Here is a 23106-nt window from a genome sequence, read left to right on the forward strand (position 1 = left end):
GTATATGCAATGTATTTTTTTGTTGATTATATTCCTTATAGTAATAGTGTTTTGAATTGTTTTACTTAATGCTTATATGCATAAACTCACGCATATATTTAATTATATATTTTTTGGCACAACTGCTTTCTATGCTTAAAATAATTTTAAAAAATTTAATAAAAATAAGGCTGTTTAAATAAGTATTTTTAAAGCGGCCAATAAGAAATTAAAACAAATGCATTTTTAATTATCTACATATATGGTACTAAATACATACACCCTATATATAAATGCTATTATAGCAGCGACTATTTATCCTTAAGATTATGTCATAATTTATTATTCCCAAAAATTTTAACAGCTATTATTATATATTATGTGTACACGAAACGCAAATAAAATGGAATATTTCATGCTATGCGTTTCGTCACAGTTTTACTATAAAACTCATGTACATATAATAAGCATAGATCAGTGACATATGTATTATATATGCATGCATAGCTGTATGTTTTTTATTCAAATATGAGCAAATTACCATTTCCGTCGTTTTAGTATCATTTTATCTATAAGATGGGGAACACATTATATAGTAATATAGGGCAAAATACAACAGATCAGGATGAGATATATTGTAAATATTTGAATAACCTATACAACATATACAATTATTTATTAAAATATGAGCATTTCTATTTTATGAATTCCTATACCCTTAATTCCTTTTGCCATGTCCTTGAGGTAAACAAAAAACAACAAAACACACCTAATATCCGATTTGATGCCGCATAGGCATCGGGTATACCTCTTTATATACCTTGTTCAATAAAATAAAAAAAATCAGAAAAAAAAAATATACGCTTCAATATTCATTCAAATTTTTTTTTCTCTCTTTTAGGGAATTAATAATAATGAGGGTCATGTACTAATCAAAATTTGTAAATTAAAAGGAGAAACCCCAAAAATAAAAAGAATATTATATACCCTCAAATTCCTTTTTTCATTTGATCTCTTCCCGAATGTGTAAGTATTACAAAGATTTATATTTTATGCTACCGTTTCTAATATCATATAGTATGCACATATAATATGCACATATAATATACATTTTCGTGAAACCTTTTCCTTTTCAGCCTGCCATATAACCGAATGAGTGTCTACGAAAATAATATTTATATTTATCGAAAATTCATATACAAAAGTTTAGATAACTATTTATTGAACGAACAGAATAACTATAGTTTTTGTTACTTTTACATATTTCAAGCATTGTTATCAATAATGCAGCTACATTCGATGGGCATTTATCATGGTCACATAAAAAGCGAAAACTTTTTAATACAAAATAATATGCATATCCTTATAACAGATATAGATATATTGAATAGATACATTTACTATATTCCAAAAATAAGGTACACCCACAATATATCAAAAAAAGTAGAATTATATATTATTTTTTTGTGTCAATATAATACCTATATTCCGACGTGCTATCTGCCAGTTTGTTTAATATAATTAATTTGGCTGTATATGCGCGAATATGTTCTTAAAATAATTTTAATCCATGCACATACATGTATTGTTGTGTGCGCTTATTTATGTGTGCACGCTTGTAGTTGCTCTAAATTTATTACAACATTTTGCACACACTTTCACTTTTTGTATTTTTTCCCTAGGTATGACAACGAACGAAAGGAGAAAATAGATAGAATGCAAGGAGATATATTCAACTTGGGAATACTAATTTTAGAAATTTTACTAAAAAATAAAAACATTTCTTATTTATTTCATGATGAAAGCTATGATGATAATAATGATAATTTTTATTCAGAAAAAAGAAAGCAAACAAAGCTATATATGATGGAAAGTAAAAAGATAAAAAAATATCCAAATTTTGATAATAATATTATTAACGCATCAAAAAAAAGAAATAGCGAAAATTTTTTTCATCCTTTATCCTTGCCATTCATAAATAAAAAAATTATAAATGAAGAAGAAGATTATTTTCAAAAAAATAAAAATTTGAGAATGAATATAGACAAATATAAATATTATAACTATCATTATATTAATCATATTAATTATATTAACATATACAATGATATATATAACAATGGTACGTCTTACGAATTTCCAAGTACAGGGGGTGAAAACGTGACTAGCCAAAATATAGCTAAAAGTAAAACAGTAATAAATGAAAACAATAATACAAAAAAAAAAAATAGAAATAAAAATAATGCTTATAGTAATAATGATGCTGATATAAATAGTGACACTGGGCATGATGATAAAATTATTCATGCTTATAGTGATTATGAATTATTTAACGATTATAAAGAAACAAAAAATAAACATTCCACAAATAATCACAATCTATGCACACAATCTGATATTTATACAAATACAGCATATACCCTAATTGACAACTACAAGGATGTTAATAATATTCGAAATCAGGAAAGACATAAATACGAAAAACCTGAAAGAAAAGAGGTTGTAAATAATAGAAGGTTAAGTTATTTTAATGAGAATGAAAACAAAGAAAGTAATGAAAGCCAAAGTAGTGGAAATAATAATAATTTATCTAGCAGCAAAATTCAAAATGATGCATACAATAAAACTACAAGTTGTGTTTTGAGCAGTAGTGAAGGTAGTGATACAAATGTTAGAAGAAAAGAAAAAAGTGCTCCATATAAAATATGGAAAATAGTTAGTTTAGTTAAAAATCCGTTTGTTATTTATTCATTAATTAATCATTTTTTTTTGGAAAAAAATAAAAATATATTTAAAATATTTAATTATTGGTCTCACCATATTTTTCCGAGCACATATAAATATGTATTCTTCCCCCTTTGTATACTTCAATTCCATCCAATTTTTCGAAAACCCGAATTTTTTATTTTACTAATACATTTCAATTTGCCATTTATATTATTTCATTTTGATATTTTCTCAAAAAAGGAAAAAGACAAATACGCTTTAATAAAAAGGGCTTCAAATATTTATAAAAAAAAAAAAAAAAATGAAAAAAAAAAAAATTATAGCTATTTTAATACCAACTACCAGCCACGCCGTAATAGTGATCGATCCTTAAAACCGAGTTCAGGAAAGTGCCAGAAAAACAAAAAAAAACATATAAACACAATTGCTTACTACATAAATGTTGTTAGAAACCATACGACCGACATTAATAAATATCAAATGAGAACTTACATCAAGGATACAAATTTAAACAGTAACGTAAAGGCACAAATATTGGATCAGTGGAAAGCTTATAAAAAGCACAACAAAATAGAAAACGAAAAGGGAAGCGAAAAGAAAAATACTAAAAAATTGTATCACTGCAAATCCTATTTCCCTTTCCCAATATTATCCTATAATAATGCCCATGATTTTTATAAATTTTTTTTATTATTTTATAAAAATGTGTATTATTCCATATTTTATGAAGAAACAAGTTATATAGACATTTTCAAATCTCTGGAAATGTACAAAAGAGGTATTTACTTGTCTCTATTTAGAGACTTTTACTTTAAAAATGCACATGCTAACAATCTTTATCGTGATAAAATTATTAATCGGGGTATTAAAAAAAATGATTCTACAAAAATTTCTAATACTCATGAATATAACTACAAATGGAATTACACCGAAGATATATATCAACTAATAAATATTTTGATATGCTCTTATAATTTTATTTTATATGATTCCATTAAAATTCTCATACTTGAAATAATATACTTAATAATATGTCATATAAAGAATGAGAATTTACAAAGAGAATTGATACCGTTTTTATTTTATAGTTTTAAAAAGACAAATGATGAAAATATTAAAGTTGTTATAATCAAATGTATTTATATAATAATAAATAATGGAAATAAATGTGAATATTTTTATATGTACATTGATAAATTTTTACCTAGCTTTTTTACGCTCAAAAATACACCACAAAATTATCAAAAATATGTACATGCAAAATATTTGCCCCTATTTGCAACCATAACAATTCAGTATATATATAATTCATGTTTATTAAAACAAATGGGAAAGAAATCATTAAGAAATCGAGAAAGAAAGCATGTTACAAAAAATAGTATACAAGATATAAGTAGTCTTGACGAAAGCAGCTATTTTACAAATACCCAAACAAGTGACACATGTAGTAGTATAGAAATTTATGACACCACTGGTGATAATAATAATAGTAGTAGTAGTGTCTTAACTGAATCGGCATATATGACAATACTAAAAGATATGAGAAATAAATTTATATCCACTTTAAATGAACCGAATGATGTGATTTTATTTGAATTTTATCAAAATATAATCATGTTTTGTACAATTATGAATAAGAAATGGGTTAAAGTCTATATATTACCATATATGCTAAAAAATGGTTATAAAATAAAAAATATTTTTATCAAAGCTATTTGTATTAAAACTATTATTAAAATTGTCTTTTATATTAATGAAAAAGGGCCATTTAAAATTCTTTCAGAATATATTAAATCAATAATATTCGAAGAAAATAATGAACTCGTTTTAAAAATTTTGTTATATGAATTTCTTTTTATTTTAAAAAAAAATTCTAAAAAATGGTCAGCATGTACTACTCCCAAGATCCCATATAATATGATAATTATGAAATCCTTAAAACAAAAAAATAGGAAAAAAAAAAAAAAAAAAAATATTATTCCGCTTTTATTTTTTAAAAAAATCAATTTCACTCCCCTTTTAAATCATCCATCCTCCAAAATCTCAGATCTAACATACAATATAATTCATATTTTACAAAAAATAGAATTATAGAGATACTATTTATATATATATGTGTGTGTGTGAAGTACAAAAATTATCTCTATATTTTAATTAACAAAAATTCGACAACATGACACCAAAATAAATACAACAGTATAATGGAGATAGACCATTGCTTTTATTTTTTATACTGTAAATAGAATGCAATATTTTCCTTTTTTTTTTTGTCACAATTTTTAGAAAATATAATAATTAATTTTTTTTTTGTTTTTATTATTTATTAATAATGTATAATTTGGGCATCGAAATAAAATATAATTTATTATATTCTTTTTTTCATTGCTCATGAATTATGTTTTTTTATTTTTTTACATTTATTTTTAATATCTTAAATTAACTGAAAACGTTTGTGTTAATAATTGTATAATATATATATTTACTTATTTCTACAATTATGTAGGCATTTGTAATGCTCTCCTTTTTGTCTCCGCTTTTTTGCAAAGATAGATTAATTTCTCAAAGGTGCTAGTTACACATGCAAAAATATTAGAATCGCCATTATTATATATGTGTAGTATTTATGTGTATATTTTTTTTTACTTTATTTGTTAGCTATTTAATTTTTTTTTTTTATAAAATTTTCATTTTACAACTCATATAATGTAAGGCACACCTAAAAAAATATATATTTTTACATATACATAGATATGTGTAAAACTATTTTTACCTATTTACATAGGCACTTTTTACAATCTCGATTTTTTTTTGGGACGTAACAACGCCGATTTGTGTTATTTTACGTTAAAACGTCTATACAACACACATAAAAAAAATATATAATTAAATAAATTTTAATAATTAAAATTAATTCATGTAAATTTAAATATCTATATATTACTATTTTACTTTATTTTATTTTTTTTTTGAAGAAGAAAATCAATGGAACCAAATATTTACTAAATTTTTGTAGTCTTACATTTTTTTTTGTGTTTAAAAATTATGTAGAAAAAGTTGTAAAACATTATATAGTAAAAGAATTAACCTATATTTCAATGGATTGATAAAATATATATTTATATATGGTTATATAAAATTTAATTAATATTACGTGATTTTACGAATTAATATTTTTCTAATGTTACCTAAAATAATGAAAAAAAATTATTACGTAGAAAAAAAAGAAATTAAATTTGATTACAATTCACATGTGTATAGCTATTTAAATAGTTGAACTTTTTTTTTTAGTGTTTTTTTTATAATTATATCTAATTTTTTAATATTAAAAAATATTTGATTATTATATAAAGTTAGAATTCGAGTTGTAATAATTCATTACATGGATTTAATCTAACAGACCGTAGATATTTATAAAACAATCATTTTTTAATTTCTTTAGTGAACAAAAAAAATTAAGCCTATATATATACACACAGTAGTATATATACTTACAACAACAAAGATACCTATATAATTTAAATTCGCAAAAATAACGTGACCCTTTGGATTAACTCAAGATTATTCCGTTTTTGAAATAATTATTCAACCAGACTTATTTTCCAGTATATATAAATTTATGCATTGTTTAAAGTTTCCATGTTTTCTAAAATGCACATATTTATATAAAAAAACAGCCAAAAATTTTATTTATTTTTTATTAAAAAAATAAAATAAAAAAAAAAAAATAAAAAAAAAATAATACCATTTTAATTAAACACGATAGTGTGTGTTCGCTATATACACTATATAGCCACCGTTGAACCAAACAAATTAGTGCTTTAACGAAAATAAGACAAGATGGAATTTTTATATAATGTTCAGCTTTTCCAAAAAGGGATTGAAGAAATCATATTGATGAAAAAATTGATAACCGGAAAAATCGATATCTCTCCCATCCATAATGAAGAAGGTTACATGAACAAACTAGCCAAAATCAGATTATTAAATGAAAAAAATAAAAAATACAATGATTTAGCTAGCTCGGACAAAATCAAATCATGCTCTGCCAAAAAAGGAAAAAAATCAAGAAATAACTCATCGTCAAATGGAAATAAAAAAGGAGGAAACAATGAAGATAACGCAAACAACCAAAATAGTCAAAATAACGAAAACAGCCAAAATAACGAAAACAGCCAAAATAATGAAAATAGCCAAAATAACGAAAACAACCAAAATAACGAAAATGCAAATAATGGATCGAATGGTAATGATGGATCTGATGATGGTGAAGATAAAGAAAAAAAAAACAACTCCATAGAAAACAATTCCGATGATGAAGAAGAGGAAGAAGAAGAAAAAAAAAATAAATCCATAGAAAAGGATTCAAATAATGAAAAAGAGGAAGAAGAAAAAAATAAATCTATAGAAAACAATTTAGATGATATCCAAAACGAAAATGATAACGAAATTAAAAATAATGTACACACAAATGAAGATAATAATATTATAAATAGAGTTGACTCACCAATTAAGGAATATAGCTATGAAGATTCTCGTATTGAAGCTTGTATATATGAAAATATAAAAACTGAAAATGAACAAATAAATAATAATAATTTTAATGAGAACAAAAAAGATTATTATGGAAATCCATTTACTGCTAGTAGCTGTGAAGATGCTATGAAAATGTCTATGTCAAATGGTTCCTTTGTCAATTCCAATGAAATAAATAAAGACGATAAGAATAAAACAAACAAGGTTGTAAAAAAAATAAAGTTTCAAGATGAACAAAACAATGAAGATAACAATCCACCACAATATTCCAGTTTTATAAAACATTATGTTACTAATGTTGGAGATAATAATAAATATATTTTAAAAAATAATATGCCAAATTTCCCAATCGAATCTCAATCATTTGAATTTAACAAATCATCTAATGACATGAGTTCATTTGATTATAATAGCTTGTCTTCTATAGAACATAAAAAAAAATGTTGTACACTTCCAAATTTCTGTAGTTTTGGTGGAAATAATAATGAAAACAAAAATAACGACGATAGTAAAGAATCTTTTGAAAAATTCGAATCAAATGAATTTAAAACAACTAAAAGCCATGCCTCAATTCATCCAGGATATTATGACAATCTTAATTATAAAAATATTTTCAGCTCTATTAAAAAATATGATTGTACAAACCCAGCCAATTATTTACAAAACTACAACTGTATGAAGAACACACAAGAATTTATTAAAAACCATTCGATAGAAGAAGGAATTGAATTTATTAAAAATAATGTCGATTTTGAAAAAATAAAAACAAATGTAGATGTAGAAAAAATTGCAAGAAATTTAACTATGAATAGTTTAACACAAAATTTAAGTATAGATCTTATTAAAAATAAAATAGATATAGAAAGAATATCAAAACAATTAGATGTTAGAAAAATTATGTCAAAAATATATATTAAAAATCCTAAACACAATATCGATTTTCAAACTATTAAAAAATACATTGATGTTAATCAAATAACACAAAATGCTGATAGTTTTGATGGAAGTTATGAATTAGAAGATTTATTTACTAATTACATACAAACCTATGTAGATAATATTAAAGACACAATTGATATCGAAGCAATGAAAAATAATTCTTATGGTATATTTCAAGGTTGCAATGCCCAATTATTAAATACAAATTATGTTAAAGCAGCTACAAAAAGTATACAAACTATTAATTCTATTTACTCAAAAAGTAAATCCAATTTTAGCTTAAATGATCATAAAAAATATATTGCATTTAATCAGAACAAATCGGTTAGCTTAATCAAATCATATTATACCAAAAAAGCTACTTCTGTTAAAAAAAAAATCGAAGTTAATAAAAAATTCTTAAATAATTATTTTAATGCCTGCATGATAGATTGTAGTAATGATTCAGAAATGTTAGGATCAAATGAATTAGCTCAAAACTCTTTTGCTGATTATCAATTTAGTAAATCCGGATCATCCTACCCAGAAAAATCCATGGATCTTGAAGATATGAGACTCAAATCATTTTTTAAAACAGCTAACTATAATGATGCTCACAAAAAAGGATTTTTCTCTGGTTTATGCTGTGGTAATGTAGACAACATGGATGCTGGTGAAGCTTTAAACAATGAACCATCCTTAGCACCCGAACAATCAATGAACCTTGAAGACATGAGACTTAATTCATTTTTCAAAACAGCTAACTACAACGATATTCAGAAAAAGGGATTATGCTCTGGTTTATGCTGTGGTAATGTAGACAAAATGGATGCTGGTGAAGCTTTAAACAACGAGCCATCCTTAACACCCGAACAATCAATGAACCTTGAAGATATGAGACTTAAATCATTCTTTAAAACAGCTAACTATAACGACGTTCAGAAAAAAGGATTATGCTCTGGTATGTGCTGTGGTGGAGCAAAGAGTGTAGATGCTGATGAAGCTTTAACACCCGAACAATCTATTAATCTTGAAGATATGAGACTTAAGTCATTCTTTAAAACAGCTAACTATAACGATATTCAGAAAAAAGGATTATGCTCAGGTATGTGCTGTGGTGGAGCAAAGAATGTAGATGCTGATGAAGCTTTAACACCCGAACAATCTATTAATCTTGAAGATATGAGACTTAAATCATTCTTTAAAACAGCTAACTATAACGACGTTCAGAAAAAAGGATTATGCTCAGGTATGTGCTGCGGTGGCGCAAAAAGTATGGATGCTGACGAAGCTTTAAATAGTGAACCATCCCTAGTACCAGAACAATCAATGAACCTTGAAGACATGAGACTTAAATCATTTTTCAAAACAGCTAACTATAACGACGTTCAGAAAAAAGGATTATGCTCTGGTATGTGTTGTGGTGGAGCAAAGAGTGTAGATGCTGATGAAACTTTAAACAATGAGCCATCTCTAACCCCTGAGCAATCTATGAACCTTGAAGATATGAGACTTAAATCATTTTTCAAAACAGCTAACTATAACGACGTTCAGAAAAAAGGGTTATGCTCTGGTATGTGCTGTGGCGGTGCAAAGAGTATGGATGCTGATGAAGCCTTAAATAGCGAACCATCCCTAGTACCAGAACAATCAATGAACCTTGAAGATATGAGACTTAAATCATTCTTTAAAACAGCTAACTATAACGACGTTCAGAAAAAAGGATTATGCTCAGGTATGTGCTGTGGTGGTGCAAAAAGTATGGATGCTGATGCAGCTTTAACACCCGAACAATCAATGAACCTTGAAGATATGAGACTTAACTCATTTTTCAAAACAGCTAACTACAATGATGTAGAAAAGAAAAAACTATTTTCTGGTATGTGCTGTGCTGCTGCAAAGAGTATGGAGGATGATGAAACTTTAAACAATGAACCATCGTTAGAGCAAGAACAATCAATGAATCTTGAAGATATGAGACTTAATTCATTCTTTAAAACAGCTAACTATAACGATGTTCAGAAAAAAGGATTTTTCTCTGGTATGTATTGCGGTGCTGCAAAAAGTATGAATGCTGATGAAACATTAAATAGTGAACCATCGCTAGCACCAGAACAATCCATGGACCTTGAAAATATGAGACTTAATTCATTTTTCAAAACATCTAACTACAATGATATAGAAAAGAAAAAAGGATTTTTCTCTGGTATGTATTGTGGTGCTGCAAAAAGTATGAATGCTGACGAAACTTTAGATAAAGACAGCACAGTTCACTTTGACACTAAAGAATCAGAAACATGCGAATGCCCTCATAAGCATTTAGAACAAGCAAATCAACATGAAGATGATTTAGAAACAAATGTTACATGCTTTAGCAGACCTAAAAATCATTTAAGATATATGAAAGTCGTATTACCCAACAATGAAGAAAGCGATATCGTATATGATGACAGAAAAAAAATATTCTTTGACTTAGATGGAAATGCTTATGCACATATTGTACATAATTTATACTTTAATGTAAAAGATAAATTAGTTTATGAAATTTATTATGTTGATGAAATTAATTATGAACAAATCAGAAATTCTTTGGTCAAATTTGGTAACTACATGGTTACTGAAAAATATGCACCATGCAAAATTATTATGGAAATGTGTAAAAAATTCAACAATATAATGACCAACATTCTTGGAATAAATAAGAGCGAAACATACTATCTTGACAGAGAAAATCTTGTCGAAGTTATAATTAAATAATTACGCTATTAAAATAAATTATGCATAAATATATGATTTTTTTTTTTGTATTCCCTGTTCATACATAAATTTATTATTTTTTTTTTGTTCTTTTTTTGTTCTTTTTTCGCTTTTTTGGTAACTATGAACTTTATTTTATTTACGTAAGATTAAGCTCGTTTTAAAAAATATTAATTAATGCCACCACATTATATATATATATATATGTATATATATATATGTGAGGGTGTGTGCAAATATGCATGCACATTGGTTTTGTGAAATAAAAATAGCTGTTTATTAAACATAATATTAAAAAAAAAAAAAAAAAATTAAATAGCTAGCTACATAATGAATTGTTAAGGCCAAAGGCACAAAAAGTATTTACTTATAAAAATGTGCATATAAATTATGGATGGTGGGTGGCACATTATTTGGGTGTAGCAAATGAATAAGAGAATTAATAAATAAAAAAAGTATAATAAAATTAAAAAAAATAACAAATAATAAATAGAATATACAGTTAGTATATTGATCTATAACTCGCCCAAAAATATGTTGCAATCAGAGGAACAGGATGCAACAATTTCCTCAATCGGATGAAAAGCGACATCATTTATTGTACTTGTATGACCAGGCAATGTATATTTTAAATTTTTTTGCTTATAATCGTAAATATATAAATAGCTATCTCCACTTCCGCAAGCAAGTAAATTATCATTATTAAATGCTAACCTTATTAAATTGTAATCAATATTATATTTTGGTGAATTTAAAGAATATAATAATTTATCATCACAAGGAAAAGGCTGAATATCCCAAAAACAGATTGTTTCATCAGCACTTATTGAAGCTAATATAGTTTCATCATTATTTATATCCAATCCACTTATATAATCTTTATGTCCTTTTAATGTATCTTTTAATTGATAAGTTTTAGTATCAAAAATTTTTATAGTATTATCAACTGAGCTAGCATATATAGTATCTCCTTTTTTATTTCCACACACACATAATAATGGAAAATTATCTTGAATAGTATATATACAATTTTTATTTCGAAAATCCCAAAATTTTAAACTACCATCATCACTACATGTAGCAAATATATTATAATCAATTATATTTAAACTATTAATTACGCTTGTATGGCTTTTAAAACTTCTTATTTTTTGTTCAATTTCAACATCCCAAAGAAAGGCATTATGATCAGCTGATACACTACATAAATAGGTATCATCTTTTGTCCATTTGACTTGTAACACTGCATTTTTATGTCCTCGAAAAACATTAACAGTTTCACATTCGTTATAAACATTATGTACCATTACAGTCATATCAAAACTGGATGATGCTATAAATTTACCATCAGAAGAAAAGTTTATTGAATATACTTCTCCTTTGTGACTATTTATTAGCATATTTTGATAAAACAATCCAGTTTTTCTTTCACCATCTTCTGTTTTATCAACCTCTAGGGCATATCCTTCAGATTGTACTATCGCCATTTTGTCACAACATGTATATATATAATATATTTATTTACTTCCGCACGTAATGGGACTATTTTCCGTTTTCACGAAATGGAAAAAAATTAACTACATTATATAGTATTTTATTCTTATCACAATTTATTTTAAAATTTTTATTTTTTTTTAATTATTAATTTGTTTAACTTTGGTCTGAACATGGTATACTTAAATTTAAATTTTTAAAATTATAAATTTCCTACTTTAAATATTTTTTTGAAAATCAGGATAACACTAAATATAACCCTCGTGAATAAGCTATGCTACTATGAGGCCATACAATACTATATAATATTTTTTATTTATTTATATTTATTCATATATTCATTTATTGTGATAATATAATTATATATTGTATATATTTAAAAATTGTATAAAATTTTACTATTTCTTTTAACCCGTGCAAAAAAAAATACCTAACAAAATTAACAGCTTGCCATTATTTAATAAGAGAAAAATGATAGCCAATATTTTTTGGGGGTAGCTATAATATGCTTCCCCATTTTTGTATATATTTGCAATGCTTAACTACAAATAGGATTTACTATGCTTAAAAAAATTAAATAATTTATTTGGAATGTCATAAAAATTAAATAAAAAAATGCTTATAAATATGCATATACAAATATGTAAGCCATTTTTTTATAATACATTTTTTAGATCAAATTAAAAAGACACCTTCTCATACCCACAAAAAATAATGCTATTTAAAACTACTATAGGATGTCGAAATTATTTAATTAGTGTTTTTTTTTTTTATGATATAATATATTTTGTAAAGAACTACACTCTTGGGTTTATATTTGTAAAACTGTATGCCAAATCAGCATTCTTAACTTGTCTCATTTTTATCGAAATTTTAAAAAACGAACAATATAATAAAATAAATATTTTAGGAAAATTATTTTTATTTATTAATATGTATAGGAATATATATTTTTCCATATATAGACAAAAAATAAATTAATTGCTACCCCCCCTTAAATAGAAATTTCTGAACGTTAAGAATATTTATATAATACGTGCTAATAAATATTGCTTCGTAAATTAAAATATGTTGTTATTTTACATTATAATATTTATATATTTCAAAATGATACACCAAAATAATAATAATATATAATGGGTGTAAGTGTGGTGCCTTTGATCTGCTTTTCTGTGCTTTTATTTTTAATACATTGTTTATATTAATAATTATTATGTAGTTGGTTGTCAAAAAAAAAATAAGCCCATGCACACTTTTTGAAAAACAGGAAAAATAAAAAATAATTATGTTATAACGGCATATAGATATTGTTTATAAAAAGACAATAAATATTTTACCTTCAAAAAAAAATTAAAAAGTAGAAAATATAAAATAATTATAATAAAAATGACAACCATATGTAAAAATATAACTTGAGAAAATATTGTGAAAGTATCATCATATATATACACATGCGTACTCTTAAATTATGATAATTTTTTTCACATATTTAAATATTGCTCAATAATCTACAATCAAAATTAAGTATACAAATTAATTATTTCTTTGTTCGTCTAAAAAATAAATAAAGCATTATATTCCAAATTTTATTTCTTAAGGACTTATCAGAAAAGTCAGCAGATAGAAATATATATGTGTGCATATTTATTATTACACCCTCTTATATAATCCCATTGTATTTATATCTCATACAATTTGTAACATAATATATATTTCCCAAATCACTTATTCCATTCTATTTATCCATACACCTTTTTATGAATGCTGAAGCATGATAATTTTATTTTTCAATTTTTATTTGATTTTGTCTAAAAAAATGTATCGAGTTATCTTCTTCATTATTTCATTGTTATTGCTATTAGTTGCTTCTTTACTAAATTATGACCATTCAGAATTTTTTTTTTACTATTATAAAAATAGTGAGCAAATTTTTAAAAATATCTCTATAGACTGTGCTAATAAATATATGCAACCATCATCTCATATGCTTAGAGAAAAACCTGACTTTATTAATTATCATAATTTTTTAAATAATAATAGAAATCAACTATTATCATATTGGGAACAAAAACTTCATTATTTTTTTCCCATTTATTCGAAGGATATCCAATCCTCAAATATAGATAGACTTTTGAAAAATCAAAAATCAAATATTGTAAAACATAATGATATCACTAAAACAGAATGTAAAATATACAACACTATCATATATCCCGTTATTAACAATAAAAATATTGAAATAGACATATCATTTGGGAAGTCTTTAAAATGTAATAATTTTTTCTCCTTTCAATTTTACCATTTTACTTCTTTTAGATTTATATCGAGAGAAAGAGTGCAATATCCAAAATCAGTACAAACATATTTTTATACAAAAATTAGAGAGAATAGAAAAATCGAAGAAACGGTATCCTTATTTTTTGAAAATTATCCAACTAGCCATAATAACATTTTCAAAAAAAAAAAAAAAAATATTTACTCATATAGCTATTTTTCCAATTTAGCTAGCTGCCGAATTAAAAGTCATAATAAAAAGGTGCACACATTTGGTGTAACTTTTTACAAAATTTTTGAATTTATATATTCAATAATCAAAAAAGGAAAAAAAATAATAGACAATTTCACATGGAATAATTGTTATGCTCCATATTTCTCAAAAGGAGATATATTTATGAATGAAATAAAAAGAAAAACAAGAATTATGAATGGTTTGGTATATGGTGATGATGAAAATCCTGACCTGATTAATCGACGTAATTCCAAAAAGAATACAAACCAATATTTTACATGTTTTTTAGATAAAGCAAAAGAAAATACAAATGCCCTTAACGAAATTGATAAATGGCTTAATCCTAAAACACAATCATGTTATTGTCATGAAGAGCATGCAGAGCCATGTTCATTGGCTGATATATCGGAACTTAATCCGTTAGATTTATATATGAATAATGAAATGTGTAACGCTAGAAATAATAATAAAAATGATGAAATATTTATTGCGCTAGCTGGGTATAATATAATAAAATGTAAACATCCGGAAAATAAAAACCTGAACGTACAGAAAAATAAAAACAACGATAAAAATGATAACAATATTTACCAACATGATCCAAATGATAAATTAGACAATGAACAAATGTATAAATATTGTAAGTATGGATTAAAAATATGGAATGATAAAAATCTGTATAATTATAATGACTGTAGTACAGTAAAAAGTTTAGAAGAAAAAAATAAAGATATATGTATTGAAAAGTGTCGAGATATACAGACCCGATGTAGTGGTAAAAATATACTTTTTTATTCATTTGATATATGTAAGAAATATTATGAAGTTGGTTCATATACAAGAGATATTTATATTAATGTTTTTAAATACTTTGATGATAATTGTACTTATTTTGATCCAAATAATCACGGTATTGTTTTATGTAAACATGCAAAAATCAAATGTAATTTTAGTGTTTGGTCTGAATGGTCAGGATGCACTAAATCATGTATAAAAAATGAATATGACACTGACCCAATACAAAAAAGAACTCGATTTTTAAATAAAGATATGCAATATGCTTCTAAAGCATGTAGTGTATATATGAGTGATGATAATAATACGGTGGAAGTTCAAGTATGTACAGACTTACCTTATTGTAACGATCCAGACGGTTCAAATAAAGAAACTACATCTAAAATAAAGAAAGGCAAATATCCAAATGAAGAAAGATTATTACCATTTGTAATTTCACTGGATGAAATAAATAAAGCAAATGCTTTAAAAGAACTAAATAATAATGATACCGATTTAATGAATGAAAATTTTGTTATTAACAAGTCAGAAATATTAGCCAATTGTGTGATAACAGATATGAAACAATATGATAATTATATTAAATATAATGAAAAAAATAGATCGTGTTCATGTCCAAATAATGAACCAACTTGCTACTTTAAGGATATATATAACTCATCTACATGGAAAAAGCAATTTGAAAAATTATGTAAAAAAAATAAAAATATAAGTGTTGTAACTGCTGATTTTATTCTTATTAATTGTAACATGTTAATTAGTTTTAAAAAAAATGAAATTTCTATTAATACATATTTAGCTATGACTTTTGATTGCCGTTCACCTTTATTCCAATATTTGTTTTGCTCTAAAGCATCAAATAGCAACAAAACAAATTTTATATACATAATCACTACCGTTATTTTGGGTTCAATTTCAGCAATATATGTTGTTTATTTAATTGTTAAAGAAATTACAAAATATAAAAGTATTCTTTTTCAATTTGAAGAAAAAAATAAACCTCAAAGGGACAAAACAGATGAAGTACAAAATGAAATTCCATCGGAAGAAGATGCAGATACAGATAGCATAAAGAGCGACTAGCCATCCATGCATCTGAACCTCATAAGTATGAGCCCGTTAGGAAACTATACCACAGATGCATATACCCATTTTCGTATATGCTTTTTTGGATATATCAGGATATAATTTTTATATTTAATGTATCGTTTAATAAATTAATGAAGTCATGAAATGGACATGAATATGAGTGCACGTAGTTGCATGCATCGAAGTAAGTAGACATGCAAAATAGTTTGAAAAAAGAAAAAAAAAATAAAAGGAAAAATGAAAAGATAAAAAGGGCGACGAAAAATAAGTAGCAGAAGACAACAAATACGTAAACGCCTCTATGTCTGAACTGCCAACTTAATCAAATGATCCATAAATATTTTCAAAGAAACATCGTCTGTATTAATTATATATGATTCATTTGTAGAAGTTCCAAATGTACTTCCACTAAGTGTATTGTGAGTAGTAGATGGATTAACCTTGGCTAATAAAAATCGACTTTGGCTTCCTCCACTATTACACAAAACAAATTTAGGAATTGGAAATCTGTCATCTAATATAGATTTAGCATCTTCATGCGGTGCATTTAAAAGTTCTTTAAAGTGTGCATATTCTGGTTTTTCATGGAATCCTTGTTCTCTCCATTGATATATCATTTCACCATACCAAACAACAATATGAAAATACGAATCTAATAATAAAATAACATTGGATTTTAATGATTGTGCATCTAATAGGACAGGTATTGGTGTTTGGGAATCAAATGAATATTGTAATAAAGCTGGTTGAATCATAATTAAGGAATTCATAACATTCTCTCTTAATAAAATAGAACGATAATATGCAGTTTCATCTGGACTTGCATTAAAAGTTTGTAAAAAATGGGATCGTCTTAAATGATACATAAATTGTGGATATATAGAAAATTCAGATGATAAATGAAAAGAATTTATATCATCTTTTTGATAATCTGCAAAAGTACTAACAAGTCTAATTAATTTTCGATCTAGCCATCTTAAAACATCTATAGGTTCATCAGTTTCAGCTTTAAATACAGCAAATCTAGCCATTAAAACAGCTGCAGTTTCTTGATCAAATCCTTGAGATATTTCAGCAATACTTGGTTCAGCAAATCTATAAGAAATTGTAGTAACTCTTAATCTTCTTCGACCACTAGGATGTTGATAAAGGGTTTGAAATTGTAAATATGCTTGTCTATCATGTGGTAATGAAGAAACATTTTGATTAACTATATCAAAATAAAATGCAATTGTTGAATTTTTATCTAATGCACAAATTGTCCATTCACAAGTTCCACCTTCTCCTACACATGTATCTGAAACATATGGAGCTGGTTTTTTATTACTAGAACATCCACCAATAGCACCACATATTTTAAATTCTTTAGAACATATAATAGTTAATTTTGCATTATATCCATGTTTTATATAACCTGTTGAATCTGTTTCAAATATTTTTTTAAAAGAATCTTTAAATACGTTCATAGAAAAAGAATCAGCCATAACCATAAATCCATTTGTTTTTTCACAACATACTTTCATTTCATATAACCCAATTTGATCTAACGAACATGCAAATATATCTATAGCATGCCCTGACATAACTGCTCTATTTGCTAACGATACATAATATTTTAATGCCTTTTTTACATGTCTAGCATTACTATTATCTTTTTGTAAATCTAAATGATGTCTTAAAGATTCACTAAGAGGTGTGTCAACAATTTTTCCAGGAGATGTTGTATCAGCACCACCAATAAACATCATAATTCGACCGCTTAATTGATTACAACAACATTCTAATAAACTAATAGCGACACTTAATGCAGTTCCAGTGCACCTTTTTGGTCTTTGATCTGGTGGTGTAGGCCAACTATCTTTTGAAATATCCTCCAATAACATATTAATATTATATTCACATTCACTTACTGGTTGTAAAAATCTACGAGCTGATGCAGATGTAGTTGAACTTCGTGGATCATTACGGCTTCCTAAATTTAATTGTTTTTGTAACTCTTGTGCACTTATATCTTTTGTTCCTTTAAATACATAGGATTTTAAACAATCAGTAAAACCTATTTCATGTACATAACATAGATAGCCAAATGTTATTATTCCTATATATGCATCATTTGGCATTAAACTTATACATTGTTGTATCGAATCTTTAAGTTGCTCTAATTCTTCCTCTAATAAACAGGTATCTATCACAAACAAAAATGTTGGAGGAGGAATGTCTCCCACGTTCGATGGCTGAATGTATTCGATGTTCGAGTACATCACATCTGCCGGCAAGTTCTGCAAAAGGAGAAAAAAATTTAGATGTAAACCGTAAATCGAATCATTTATATGTAAACCGTAAATCGAATCATTTAGATGTAAACCGTAAATCGAATCATTTAGATGTAAACCGTAAATCGAATCATTTAGATGCAAACCACATAGCAACCCACTTCGATGTAGTCACAGTTTGAAGGTATGGTAAAAATGCAAAAATTTGCGACCCATTTTGAGAAAATTCCTTACCTTTTCAGATATGTGTTGAGCATAATGGGGAGGGAATGGATTTTTTATATTCGAAAACGGGCATGTCCATGTTTTATTTCTAAAATCAATATTACAGTAAGGATTTAAAATGCAATTACTTGTTTTACATTTTAGTGGTTCATATTCAACTAGCTTTACACTATTTTCATCGGATCGTTTTAAAACTGTATATAAACATCCTAATGGTATTTCAATTTTGCTTGCTTCATTTTTTGTAGGCGGCCAAAGGTTCCAACTGAACCTTATCCCTGTTTGATTCTCTTGAAGATGGATATCCATGTTATTTTATTTTGTAAATAATATGGACATGTATATATGACTCTCTAAAATTAACTGAATAACTAGCTATCCCAATATGATATACACTATTGGGAATATTTTATATTTATTAACGTTTCTATATCTGTGCTCGTCGCATATAGCGATAATCCTTTGTTCTGATTTTCTATTACTATTTGTTTCTACTTGTTTACAATTCTGGGTATTTTGCTTTACATAGTTACCCAGAGAGATGGTGCTTGCACGTTCGTAGCAGAACTGAGCTTAAACAAAATCGAGAACGTGTACATGCACGCCCAAGGTTCTACGCACTAGTCCGTACGTTTGTATTTGTTATGTATATGACAAAGCTGATTGGTCAGCTGATTTTCTTTGGTTTCCTAATACAGTAAGCAGGCTATAGATTATATTATGAAAGTAAAAAATAAAAAAATAAAATCTATAATATATATATAAAAATTATAGATTTACAACGTTTATTAACAAGTTTAGAATATTTTTAAATATTATTAAAAAATAAATAATGTTATTATTAAGGATAAATGAAAATAATGTATACTTTACAAAATGGCAAATTTAAATAATACTATTTTTATATACCATTTCGTATACTAAAAAAAAAAAAAAAATAGAATTGCTATTTAAATATTGTTATTAATATAATACTTTATCCTTTAAAATAATTATAAAATATAAAATGAATATATATTATATGCATATAAATATATATAAAGTAAAAATAAAATAAAAATAGAAAAAATGCAAAAAAATGCAAACAATAGAAAAAATTAATATAAGCATACCTCTAAATCAAATTACTAATTGTTGTATAATATATAATAACATATTTCCATATGATGTTAGAAAAAATAAAATCAAATATGCATATATAAAAATATATGTAAATAATAATACTACGGATTATTATATGCATATAAATAATAATACTATGTATGCATAATAGGATGATAAACATAAAAAAACGGGATATGGTATTGCTGCTATATTACGCATATTCCATACGATATATAAAATAATATATATAATAATTATTTATACCAATATATTTTTTTTATAAAACATTTCTAAATGTCGAAATATAAATTCGTCATAATAATTATTATTATTTTTTTCCCTTTAATATATAATGAAATATTTTTAATTTTTTTAAATCCAATTTTGTTTTACTAATATATTGGTAAATCATAATAATCCAATTTTTTCTCCTCTCTCTTTCATTATATTTTTCTTTTTCAACTCTTATGAATATAAAATTTTAAAAAAATATTTACCAACACTTGCATACTGCTACTTTTTGAGAATATAAAATGGTACCCCATTTAAACATATACATATACATGCACATGCACAATGTATGGTCATACAAATTCGATAAATATTGGGTAGCCTGAACTTATTTAATGTCACAAAGTCATGTAAAAAATACAAAATAAGTACACCTTTACTTTTTTGCATTCCAACAAATTAAACCTCCTACTATTTATATACCATCAAAATTGTAGACTATTGTCAAAAAAAAAAACATATACAAACACATGTATGCCATTGCTAGTATTATCATTTCATATCCAAACTTATTTACATTTTCTTTATCACTCTCTATATGTTATACCAATGTTAAACGTGTGCATGGTGTCTATCAAAAAAAGAAAATAAGTTAAATTATCAAGCATAAAAGAAAGGTGGCCATACTAATTTAGGCATAGTCAAGCTGTACATCTTTATCCTTCCTCATGCTTTTATGTCTACTATTTTACAAATGTATATATATATATATATACCTATATACCTATATATATATGGGCATACAGAAATTCATTATCATTTCTTTTTCTCAATCATGTTTATAAAACTTTTATATTATTTTATTTACAATTTATTTATAAAATAATAAATAATGATAACTAAAAAAAAATAAAATTATTGGTGCAATAGGGTTTGGTAAAATTATTTTTTTCTCTTGTCTATATATTCGCATGTAGGTCATACATAAAAATGAAATAATAATTATAAGAAGAAGAAGAAGAAGAAATAAATTTCTTTGAACTTTTTATCATATATATATCTGCTAAACAGGCAAAATAATTATCTAAATAGTTTATTCCCATTGAAAAGGGTTCGAAAAAAAAAAAAAATTTTAACTACTCGCCATGTAATAGTACGAACTTATAAAAGACGCATATGTATATCCTTTATATAGGAATAATTAACTTTGTATATTCACAAAGCGTGAGATAAAAACGTCGACATCTTTCTTTTCACATAATTCTATTTATCCCTACCCCTTCGAGCATCTTCGGAACTAATAAGTATACAATCTACGTACGCTATTTAAAAAAATTAAAAAAAAAAAAAAAAAAAAAAAAAAAAATATAGACCCCAATGCATAGAGTAGTTAAGGAGGTTACCATCTCTCATTGCATCAAAACTTGGGAACAAAAAACAGGTACAACAAATAATCGAAAAAAATTGAATATATATAACACTGTGACAGTAAAATAAATAAATGGAATTATTTTTGTTTCTACACATTAGGAAAAAAAATAAGTGAAGAAGAAAATGTAAGTTTTATTTGTAACATCCCATTGATTCAAAAGCTAGATCAAAGTATAAACACTCTGGAGAAATGTAAACGTTTATCTTTGTCCACCAATAGGATCGAAAAGTTTGTTCCCATGCCTGGCTTAAGTAAGCTACAAGCATCGAAAAATGAAAAAAAATTCAAAACATACATAATCATGCACACATACATATAAACCTGTTTTCCTTTCAAAATAGAAAATATAGAAATTTTATCAATCGGAAGAAATTGCATTAAAAAACTTCAGTTTTTAGAAGACATAAGTGCCACATTAAAACAGTTATGGATATCATATAATAATATTGATAAATTAGATAATTTACAATCTTTAAAAAATTTACAAGTCCTTTATTTATTTCATAACAAAATAAAATGTCTCGAGGAGATTGACAAACTGGTGCGTTAAGTTGTAAATATATATTATTTTATATTTTTCAATGACTCCTATTTTATCTGGTTTACCAAACAACCATTCCCTTTCTCACTTTTCAGAACACGTTACCCGAATTAATCGAACTAGGACTTAAAGGAAACCCCATATATGAAGGCCGAACCAACGTCCGTCATCCCTTATCAATTTTTTTCAACTTTTTTTTCAACTTTTTTCAATTTTTTTTCAACTTTTTTCAATTTTTTTCAACTTTTTTATGCTTATCCTTTACAGGAATACATGAAGCTGGTCATTTTGAAAAAGTTGCCTCAACTGAAAGTGGTGGACAATGAAACGGTAAGTCGTAGCAAAAAATGAAAAAATGAAAAATGAAAAAATAATCGAGTAAAACATGGGGTCATAACGGGTTTGCATGTTTAACCTTTGCAGATAACAGAAAAGCAGAGAAACGATGCTCTCACAATTGAAGTTATTTAAAGAATGATAAAATTTTTACAATTAAGAA

At 25.6% G+C, this 23106-nt stretch overlaps 6 protein-coding genes across 6 annotated transcripts; 4 read left to right on the forward strand and 2 right to left on the reverse strand.

The window, feature by feature from the left end:
- Positions 1–555: 555 nt before the first annotated feature.
- Positions 556–4800, forward strand: PCHAS_0716900 (serine/threonine protein kinase VPS15, putative; the record flags this gene model as incomplete). The annotated part of the gene is made up of 4 exons (XM_016797680.1): positions 556–723; positions 881–1005; positions 1116–1397; positions 1662–4800. 4 exons carry the CDS (start codon positions 556–558, stop codon positions 4798–4800), a joined length of 3714 nt encoding a protein of 1237 aa, XP_016653610.1.
- Positions 4801–6543: 1743 nt separating this feature from the next.
- PCHAS_0717000 (conserved Plasmodium protein, unknown function) lies at positions 6544–10914 on the forward strand (the record flags this gene model as incomplete). Its single annotated transcript, XM_740183.2, has 1 exon — positions 6544–10914. The coding sequence occupies one exon, from the start codon at positions 6544–6546 to the stop codon at positions 10912–10914; it is 4371 nt and encodes a 1456-aa protein (XP_745276.2).
- A 515-nt stretch (positions 10915–11429) lies between these two features.
- On the reverse strand, positions 11430–12401 carry PCHAS_0717100 (U5 small nuclear ribonucleoprotein 40 kDa protein, putative; the record flags this gene model as incomplete). The annotated part of the gene is made up of 1 exon (XM_740182.1): positions 11430–12401. The coding sequence occupies one exon, from the start codon at positions 12399–12401 to the stop codon at positions 11430–11432; it is 972 nt and encodes a 323-aa protein (XP_745275.1).
- Positions 12402–14179: 1778 nt separating this feature from the next.
- On the forward strand, positions 14180–16795 carry PCHAS_0717200 (thrombospondin-related protein 1, putative; the record flags this gene model as incomplete). Its single annotated transcript, XM_016797681.1, has 1 exon — positions 14180–16795. The coding sequence occupies one exon, from the start codon at positions 14180–14182 to the stop codon at positions 16793–16795; it is 2616 nt and encodes an 871-aa protein (XP_016653611.1).
- Positions 16796–17100: 305 nt separating this feature from the next.
- On the reverse strand, positions 17101–19608 carry PCHAS_0717300 (protein transport protein SEC23, putative; the record flags this gene model as incomplete). Its single annotated transcript, XM_016797682.1, has 2 exons — positions 17101–19080; positions 19309–19608. 2 exons carry the CDS (start codon positions 19606–19608, stop codon positions 17101–17103), a joined length of 2280 nt encoding a protein of 759 aa, XP_016653612.1.
- A 2403-nt stretch (positions 19609–22011) lies between these two features.
- PCHAS_0717400 (dynein light chain 1, putative) lies at positions 22012–23078 on the forward strand (the record flags this gene model as incomplete). The annotated part of the gene is made up of 6 exons (XM_734809.1): positions 22012–22075; positions 22165–22317; positions 22408–22607; positions 22703–22768; positions 22875–22937; positions 23031–23078. 6 exons carry the CDS (start codon positions 22012–22014, stop codon positions 23076–23078), a joined length of 594 nt encoding a protein of 197 aa, XP_739902.1.
- Between the last annotated feature and the right edge of the window lie 28 nt (positions 23079–23106).

The sequence above is a fragment of the Plasmodium chabaudi genome (assembly GCF_900002335.3).
Source record: "Plasmodium chabaudi chabaudi strain AS genome assembly, chromosome: 7".
Classification (NCBI taxonomy): domain Eukaryota; phylum Apicomplexa; class Aconoidasida; order Haemosporida; family Plasmodiidae; genus Plasmodium; species Plasmodium chabaudi.